Source organism: Eriocheir sinensis, chromosome 62 (assembly GCF_024679095.1).
Source record: "Eriocheir sinensis breed Jianghai 21 chromosome 62, ASM2467909v1, whole genome shotgun sequence".
NCBI lineage: Eukaryota > Metazoa > Arthropoda > Malacostraca > Decapoda > Varunidae > Eriocheir > Eriocheir sinensis.
The window spans coordinates 22392-32500 of NC_066570.1; the positions used below are offsets into that span (position 1 = coordinate 22392).

Consider the following 10109-nt stretch of genomic DNA (forward strand, 5'->3'; position numbering starts at 1 on the left):
CCGGTAAAACAACACACACACAGACTAAGTGAGGATGTAGTATCGGCGAAGAGTGTGCAAAGCTTTAAGGAAAAGTTGGACAAATACAGATATGGAGACGGGAACACACCAGCGTAGAGCCCAGGCCCTGTACAACCACAACTAGGTAAATAACCCTCCCCTTCCCAAGGATAATATTACACAAACTGTGCTCTATCGATATATTTTCCATGGTGAATATATGTGTGCAAGAAGGGTGTGTGTGTGTGTGTGTGTGTGTGTGTGTGTGTGTGGGGGGATAGATATGAAGCCTCACGAAGAATGGTAGACTCATCCTCACCCTACAAAATCACATTCAAGAATTCATGACTTAATGAGGCTTGGGGTGACCATCAGGCCCCTGAGGAAAGCCTACCGGCGCTATAGCCGAAGATGTAAAATAAATAAATAAATAAATGAAATAAAAATGGACTACCCAGTTTCAATCTCTCACTGGCATGAACATTAAGGACACAGCCTGTGCTGGGATGGGCCAGTTGAATGTTAAATAAGTACACCTGTATTTATAGTGTGCCCAGGTGTGAGGCAGGGTGACACAGGTGTGTGAGGTGTGTCCCTGCCACTCCTGAATACAGAGTCCACCGAGCAAGGCTGCGATCAGTGAATGGAGACATCAAGCTCAGAATGTATTAGTGAATGGGAAGTGTATATATTAAGTCTGAGTGGTGCATGGGAGGCTGCTGCTGCAATGATCTATTTCCATAACTCTCAAAATAAAACTGAAATGGTTAGAAATCATCTACAGCGTCACAGCCCTTCATTCATGTGTTTATAGTAATGAAGGGAGAGCAAGGTATATAAGCAAGCCATGATCCTCGTAGTAAAGCTGAAATGGTTAATGGTAAATGGTTAATGGTTCATACAATGTCATATTCTTTAACCCGGTAGCAGCGATGGGCCAAATTTGTGGCTTTACCGTGTAGCAGTGACGGGCCAAATTTGTGGCTTTACCGTGTAGCAGCGACGGGCCAAATTTGTGGGTTTACCGTGTAGCAGCGACGGGCCAAATTTGTGGCTTTACCATGTAGCAGCGACGGGCCAAATTTGTGGCTTTACCGTGTAGCAGCGACGGGCCAAATTTGTGGCTTTACCGTGTAGCAGCGACGGGCCAAATTTGTGGCTTTACCGTGTAGCAGCGACGGGCCAAATTTGTGGCTTTACCGTGTAGCAGCGATGGGCCAAATTTGTGCCATGATATAAACCCCCCAAAAAGATGATACATAATCTGATCACAAATGCTTTGAAATGTATTATGAAATGGTTTGTGTGAGGGGTGATTTTTTCTCATTTTTCTCGCTTGGGGGGACCATTAAGAAACATGATCCCAGATGCTACCACTACTGGGTTAACATACCAGCACTACTTCAGTCTCAGGACCTAAGCTTCCATTACTGTTCATTCTCGACTTTCCTTCCACAAGAGTCTTTTATTAAACTCTAACCCTCATTCCTCCAGCATCTTCTGTGCCCTTCATCATGTCACCTTTTTCTGTAAGCGAGGTCTCTTCTTCTCACAGACTTTGTTCAATGTATCGAATGAATGTTCCTGAACCTGTTATTCATGGTCAATGGCAGGTTTGATCTTCATGCTCTTGTGTACAATCATTCTGTTCTGAACGACTCTGAATCAACTACAAAAACTGTTGGTGAACTTTATGGAACTCAATTAATATGTTTAGCTGCATTTACAGAACAGGGGCGGTATTTTCAAACGCTCCCACCTCCCATATCTACTATTTTCAAATACCGAAAAGGAGATTAATCGGGCTTTCATGAGTTTCGTTCATGTTCATGGTACAGAAGAAGAGTCACACTACCAGCAGGATCACTGAAGTACCCCTGGAAATGCCCCGAACGCCTACGAAAGCCTTGTCAAATACTGGGAGCCGAAGGGTTTGAGAATACGTGCCCAGGGGGGGAGGATGGCGGCAAAAGTATGAGTTCCTACCCTTTCCAGCTTTTACCATGTGTGTGAAATAAAAGGGATGTTTAGGCTAACCATGAAGGCAGCAAAAAGCAACAATCGCTGAAATACTGATGACAAGTTACGGAACACTCCACTCCGTACGTTAATACTCCCACTCTGAAGAATGCAAGTCCCTGGCTGGAGCAGTGGGTTCTGTAGACACACTTGACCCTACAGAGAGGTGGTTATGGTGGTGGTGATGACAACTCAGCCAGATATCAGGCGGCTCGTCCCATCCCAGCCTTGGTCCCACAGCCCCCTCCCCATCCCCCCACCCTCCTCCAGGCCACCCATCATAAATTTTAGCCTTTTCCCTTAGTCCCATGCTACCCTTGCCTTGTTCCTTGCCCTTAACCCTTGACTACTGGGAGTATCGCCAGGCTCACCCAATGCCATGGCCCCAGCCCTGCCCACAGCCCCAGGCCCAGCCCTCACCACCGAGTCCCCAGCCCACCAGAAGGGTCATGGGGCTGAGGGCGGCCAGTGGAGGGGAGGGGTGTGGCTGCTGGCTTACCTGCAGTGTGGAGGTGTGACAGTGAGGTGCCGTCGAGGGTGGGCACTCCCCCACACACCGCCCCCACCTTGGCACCCTCAGCCTCGCACAGCACCCCACAACCTGCGCACACACACACACACACACATACACAGGTCAGTGCTTGGACGTGATCTATGCAACAAAAAGTCTAAACATTTCCCAAGCAGTATACACCAAGATTAACCCCATGGCCTGCCAGCACCCCAGGGGAGGGACAGACAACACCCCTGAGGTACAGGTCTCCGGTCCACCACCATCATCTCCCACACTGATAAATCTCTCCATCAAATTTTCCCACAAGCTTTCCAAATAATTTTCCATACTATTCAAATATCACAAACTCTGACCGATCCATATTCATCAGTAAGTTTGTTCCTGATCAGGATACTCAACACACACACAAAGAGCGAACAAACAAGTTTAGAAAAAGGTTTATCCTCAGCCAGCACCTCACAAACTTATGGTGGCAGTTGGCTTTGAATTATGGAAGAATGATGCAATATTCCGCTGACTGAATGATTGAGGAGGACTCTTCGGCACTGCTAAAGGTCAGGCCATGAATAAATAGTGCCTACAAGAGACTATTGTGACATTAACATCGAGAGTGCCAGGCTGTGCTTTCTGACCTTTAAGAGACCTGAAATAGCTCTTCAAGATACGGTTACATAATTTCTACAAAAGGCCACTTCTGGTGCAGTGTGTGACTCACCTTCATTGGTGTGTGGCGGGGTGGCGGTGGTGGTGGTGGTGGAGGTAGTGGTGGTGGTGGTGGTGGTGATGGTTGTGGTGGTGGTGGTGATGGATGAGGTGCTTGGCTTGGTGTCCCCCTCCGGCCCTCCATTGGCTATTTCTGTTTTGACCTGCGGAAAACACAGCACAAGGGATAAAGTTAGTAGTTACACCAAATTACCTAACTTTTGTGTCTTTGCATAAAAACACGAATCATACTTGTTGTCAATGCCCGTGTCGTTACCTGGCCTGGCTACCTCCACTAATTATTTCATTGTAAAGTACTAAATAAACAGGTCATAGACGCGACTGATTTCCAAGAATGTGTTGCCTGAATCCAAGAATAACACATGAGACTTACAAGCCAAGTAGAATCGTTACTTAATTAAACTCAAGTGAAGGTTCAAGTCTGAGTCAATGCCTGGGTTTGCTCTGCTTCTTACTTGCTGTTGTGGCCATCTATATCCCTCTCCTTCCTCTCCCTGCTTCTTGTGACCATCTATACCCCTCTCCTTCCTCTCCCTGCTTCTTGTGATCATCTATATCCCTCTCCTTCCTCTCCCTGCTTCTTGTGATCATCTATATCCCTCTCCTTCCTCTCCCTGCTTCTTGTGATCATCTATATCCCTCTCCTTCCTCTCCCTGCTTCTTGTGATCATCTATATCCCTCTCCTTCCTCTCCCTGCTTCTTGTGATCATCTATATCCCTCTCCTTCCTCTCCCTGCTTCTTGTGATCATCTATATCCCTCTCCTTCCTCTTCCTGCTTCTTGTGATCATCTATATCCCTCCTTCCTCTCCTGCTTCTTGTGATCATCTATATCCCTCCTTCCTCTCCCTGCTTCTTGTGATCATCAATACCCTCTCCTTCCTCTCCCTGCTTCTTGTGATCATCTATATCCCTCCTTCCTCTCCTGCTTCTTGTGATCATCTATATCCCTCCTTCCTCTCCCTGCTTCTTGTGATCATCTATATCCCTCTCCTTCCTCTCCCTGCTTCTTGTGATCATCAATATCCCTCTCCTTCCTCTCCCTGCTTCTTGTGATCATCTATATCCCTCCCCTTCCTCTCCCTGCTTCTTGTGATCATCTATATCCCTCCCCTTCCTCTCCCTGCTTCTTGTGATCATCTATATCCCTCTCCTTCCTCTCCCTGCTTCTTGTGATCATCTATATCCCTCTCCTTCCTCTCCCTTCTTCTTGTGATCATCTATATCCCTCTCCTTCCTCTCCCTGCTTCTTGTGACCTCCTATATCCCTCTCCCTGCTTCTTGTGACCTCCTATATCCCTCTCCCTGCTTCTTGTGACCTCCTATATCCCTCTCCCTGCTTCTTGTGACCTCCTATATCCCTCTCCCTGCTTCTTGTGACCTCCTATATCCCTCTCCCTGCTTCTTGTGACCTCCTATATCCCTCTCCCTGCTTCTTGTGATCATCTATATCCCTCTCCTTCCTCTCCCTGTTTCTTGTGACCATCAATATCCCTCTCCCTGCTTCTTGTGATCATCTATATCCCTCTCCTTCCTCTCCCTGCTTCTTGTGATCATCTATATCCCTCTCCTTCCTCTCCCTGCTTCTTGTGACCATCTATATCCCTCTCCTTCCTCTCCCTGCTTCTTGTGATCATCTATATCCCTCTCCTTCCTTTCCCTGCTTCTTGTGATCAACTATATCCCTCTCCTTCCTCTCCCTGCTTCTTGTGACCTCCTATATCCCTCTCCCTGCTTCTTGTGACCTCCTATATCCCTCTCCTTCCTCTCCCTGCTTCTTGTGACCATCAATATCCCTCTCCCTGTTTCTTGTGACCATCAATACCCCTCTCCTTCCTCTCTGCTTCTTCGCTGGCCAGAACTCTCTTAAGGGCGCCATGAACAACTCCCCACAAAGCTGTAGTGTTGTCTCCCTCAAAGGTTACTGACGGACAAACCCAAGCATCACGCCCCATTGAGTGACACTTCAGGGCTATGGATACCTTCTTCCTTTAACTCAATTTTCAACTTTTTTATTATTCGCTAACTTTCCGTCTCTTCCTATACTCATTGGCCACTCCTTCCCATTTACTTCAATGTCTTTCCCTCTGTCTTCCCTTCACTTAACCCTTTTTCTCGATCTCCCTCTTCAGCAACTCTCCTTCTTCTTCCTTCCCTCCTGCACATCTTCATTCCCCTCCCTCCCTCCCTCTCTCCCCAAGCTTCCCCGGCATTAATAACACAATACCTCCCGTCAAACACCTTCCCTTAACCCTTTTTCTCGATCTCCCTCTTCCCCTCCCTCCCTCCCTCCCTCTCTCTCCAAGCTTCCCCGGCATTAATAACACAATACCCCCCGTCAAACACCTTCCCTTAACCCTTTTTCTCGATCTCCCTCTTCCCCTCCCTCCCTCCCTCCCTCTCTCTCCAAGCTTCCCCGGCATTAATAACACAATACCTCCCGTCGAACACCTTCCCTTCACTTACTTTGGCTGTGGTTGCCCCCTTGTTGTTATTGTTGTTGGCGCTGGTGTTGTTGTTATTGTTGGCAGGGCAGGACGAGGTGGTCTTGGGGCTGGGGTCATCACCGTTGAGGCAGGGTGTGGTGGTGCTGGCTGTGGGGGTGGCTGTGGTGGCGTCGGGGTCTGGCTTCACCTCTGCGGCACAACACACAAATTAAGAAGCCTGTCCACCCGAAACTGACCTCTCTTTTGGGCGCTCTTTACTTATGTCTGTTATGGGGGCGGTGAACAGCGGGCTTTTCTTTTTTCTACACTCTTTTTGTTGCCCTTGAGCCGTCTCCTTTATTGTAAAAAAAAAAGAAGAAAAAAAGACATAGAAAAATGATATATATAAATTCACTGCTTCAGAATGTACCAAAGATGACAAGACGAGAGTGACCAAGCAGGGAGAAGAAACGTCGAGAGAGAGAAAATATGGATTAAATAAGACACAAACAGCCTCATTGCTTTGACATGTAACACAGAGGACGAGCAGGAGATACAGACTGTACAAAGGAAATACAGAATCAACGACACACACACACACACACACACACACACGCCCTCAGTGCCCCTATGTGCACCAGAGAGGACGAACACAGAAATAAAAAGCGAAATATAGATTCAACAAGACACACACACAACCTCACGGCTTCAACATGTACCAAAGAGGACAAACAATGAGATACAAAGAAATATATAGATTCAACAAGACACACACACAATCGCACGGCTTCAACATGTACCACCAAAGAGGACAAACAAAGAGATACAAAGAAATATATAGATTCAATGACTCGCACATAACCTCACGGCTTCAACATGTACCAAAGAGACCAGCAGAGAGATACAAAGAAATATATAGATTCAACAAGACACACACACAATCTCACGGCTTCAACATGTACCAAAGAGGACAAACAATGAGATACAAAGAAATATATAGATTCAACGACTCACACATGATCTCACGGCTTCAACATGTACCAAAGAGGACAAACAATGAGATACAAAGAAATATATAGATTCAACGACTCACACATAACCTCACGGCTTCAACATGTACCAAAGAGACCAGCAGAGAGATACAGAGCAAAATATTGATGTACAGGAGAAAATAAAGTGGCTGGATAAAAAAATGACGGTAGGAGAATGTCGTAGATGCATAAAACAATAGCAGTGTTAGTAAATGTCTTTTAAAAAATACCGAGACTTCAAAACCTGTAAACCACAATTCAAAGCCAGATGTGTGTCACTATCAGGGAACAACAACAGCGATGAATGAATAAATAAATAAATGAATATCTGTTTCCTTGGCTGTAAAAAGAAATAATAATAATAATAATAAATAAATGGATAGTTGGATAGTTTCGTTTAGTCGGCGCAACAATGTCTTTGGGTAATATAAACACACAAAACCAATATCCTCAGAATGGCAGATGTGTTAGTGGGCTTCAAATCAGTTTCACATCAGCTTGGACTTTTATATCCTGGCTAAGGTTGAGCTGTGGCCCTGAATAGCTGTAATGTGCAGAGGCAGCGATGGAATGTCTTTGGGTAATATAATCACGCAAAACCAATATCCTCAGAATGGTAGATGTCTTAGTGGGTGTATAATCAGTTTCACATCAGCTTGGACTTTTATATCCTGGCTAAGGTTGAGCTGTGGCCCTGAATAGCTGTAATGTCTTTGGGTAATATAAATGCACAAAACCAATATCCTCAGAATGGCTGGCTAAGGTTGAGCTGTGGCCCTGAATACCCGTAATGTGCAGAGGCAACGGTGGAATGTCTTTGGGTAATATAAACACACAAAACCAATATCCTCAGAATGGCAGATGTGTTAGTGGGTGTATAATCAGTTTCACATCAGCTTGGACTTTTATATCCTGGCTAAGGTTGAGCTGTGGCCCTGAATAGCCGTGATGTGCAGAGGCAACGGTGGAATGTCTTTGGGTAATATAAACACACAAAACCAATATCCTCAGAATGGCAGATGTGTTAGTGGGTGTATAATCAGTCTCACATCAGCTTGGACTTTTATATCCTGGCTAAGGTTGAGCTGGGGCCCTGAATAGCCGTGATGTGCAGCGGCAGCGATGGAATGTCTTTGGGTAATATAAACACACAAAACCAATATCCTCAGAATGGTAGATGTGTTAGTGGGTGTATAATCAGTTTCACATCAGCTTGGACTTTTATATCCTGGCTAAGGTTGAGCTGTGGCCCTGAATAGCTGTAATGTGCAGAGGCAACGGTGGGAGATATTTCTGTCCCACACTGCTGTATTTCCCCTCACTCGCCCACTCTGGCAAGACGCCTCTGAAATAGCCTTGATACTCCACCACTTAAGAGAAGAATCCGTGTCCCAAACAAGTGCCACTCTCGTCATGCTCAATATGCTGTCATCACCATCACCATCACCACTGTCATCATCATCACCACCATCATTATCACCACCACTGCCACCATCTCCACCACCATCATCACCAGAAGCAGCCACATCTCAAGTCTTCAGGGCAATGTAATACAGTTTCATGTAGTACTTGCTGAGGCTGTAGACCCCAGACTTAACCTGGTAGCAGCGGGGATCATGTTTCTTAATGGTCCCTCCAAGCGAGAAAAATGAGAAAAAATCACCCCTCACACAAACCATTTCATAATATATATCAAAGCATTTGTGGTCAGATTATGTATCATCTATTTCGGGGGGTTTATATCATGGCACAAATTTGGCTCGTCGCTGCTACACGGTAAAGCCACAAATTTGGCCCGTCGCTGCTACACGGTAAAGCCACAAATTTGGCCCATCGCTGCTACACGGTAAAGCCACAAATTTGGCCCATCGCTGCTACACGGTAAAGCCACAAATTTGGCCCGTCACTGCTACACGGTAAAGCCACAAATTTGGCCCATCGCTGCTACACGGTAAAGCCACAAATTTGGCCCATCGCTGCTACCGGGTTAACTGAGAGAGAAATACGAGCTGACGAATCCAAAGAAAAGCAACAAAACCTAGATGGCAAGGCTCCGGAAATGGCATAAGGAATAGATTTTGCTCATATCTCCAGCGTGTGTTTGAGGAGGTGTAGCCAGGTATGACTCCGACAGGTGAGGTGGAGAGGGTAGGCGGCCAGGTGAGTAAGCAACAGCCGTGTGGGAGAACTGGAGGAGTAAATCAGGTGGGCAAACAATCTGGGTAAAAGGGAGTAAGTTTGTGAATGTGGCGGGCAAACACAGGGCCGAGGAGAGCATCAGGCTGTTTTGGAGGCTGGTCCCCGCGTCAGCCTGAAGGGGGCGGGGTGGGAGGTGCGGGGGGGATGTGTCTTCTTGTGGCAATGCCCTCAATGGATATGATTTAGTTTTGTGGTCTAATATAACTTTTTTGATCTTTCTCTCCCTCCCTCCCTCTCTCTCTCTCTCTCCTTGTCTCTTTTCTGCTCTTCTCCTTTTCCCTTTTCCTTCTTTTCTCTTCTATTTCCATCTCTCCTCTTTTCTTACTTCTCTCCTCCCTGCTCTTCTCTTCTCTCCTTTCCTTCCCTCTTCTCTTCTATTATCTTTTCTCTTCTCTCCTCTCCTCTCCCCTCCCCTCCTCTCCCCTCCTCTCTCAACGAGCAACCTCCCACAGAAACATGAACGCTGGGAGGTCGTGAATCATGGAGGTCCTTCACAAGAAAGAACAAACTTTAACAACCCAGGAGGGGGAGAAGTTTCAGCCCGAGGCAAACTTTTCTGGTGTTCTCCTCGAGCAACAGAGGCTCGCTAAAGGTCATTTCACTGCACTGTGTTTGGGGGGTCTTGGCGAGGCACTGTAGCTCAGACCGCAACGCCACTGTGGGACATGTGTGTTTATGCAGTGACCTGGGCATACTGCAAGGGCTCCCTGTGCAGTGTTGCGATGAATATTTGCTGATGTGCGATGTGGACAAAGCAGAGGGAAGCTGATATTAATTTATTAACCGTGTAGCAACGACGGGCCAAATTTGTGGCTTTACCGTGTAGCAGCGACGGGCCAAATTTGTGGCTTTACCGTGTAGCAGCGACGGGCCAAATTTGTGGCTTTACCGTGTAGCAGCGACGGGCCAAATTTGTGGCTTTACCATGTAGCAGCGACAGGCCAAATTTGTGGCTTTACCGTGTAGCAGCGACGGGCCAAATTTGTGGCTTTACCGTGTAGCAGCGATGGGCCAAATTTGTGGCTTTACCGTGTAGCAGCGACGGGCCAAATTTGTGGAGAGAGACAGAAGGGGAAGGAATTATAGGAGAAGGGAACAGATCCCAGGAGACAGGACACAACCCCCGATTAATACCTGGTACACTGCTGGGTGGACAGGGGCGTAGGGTATCGGAAAACCCGCCCAAATTTTTCCATT

General features: G+C 46.8%; 1 protein-coding gene across 4 annotated transcripts in view; it reads right to left on the bottom strand.

The window, feature by feature from the left end:
* The window catches only part of LOC126986575 (collagen alpha-1(I) chain-like), an 80300-nt gene that overhangs the window by 10152 nt on the left and 60039 nt on the right, over window positions 1-10109 (bottom strand). For 3 of the 4 annotated variants that reach the window (XM_050842836.1, XM_050842837.1, XM_050842835.1), the window contains 3 exons: window positions 5723-5892; window positions 3249-3399; window positions 2519-2620 (listed from right to left, as the gene is read on the bottom strand). In XM_050842836.1, the coding sequence (XP_050698793.1) occupies window positions 2519-2620; window positions 3249-3399; window positions 5723-5892 (423 nt within the window). The remainder of the gene's footprint in view (window positions 1-2518; window positions 2621-3248; window positions 3400-5722; window positions 5893-10109) is intronic. The other variant, XM_050842838.1, reaches the window with a different exon arrangement.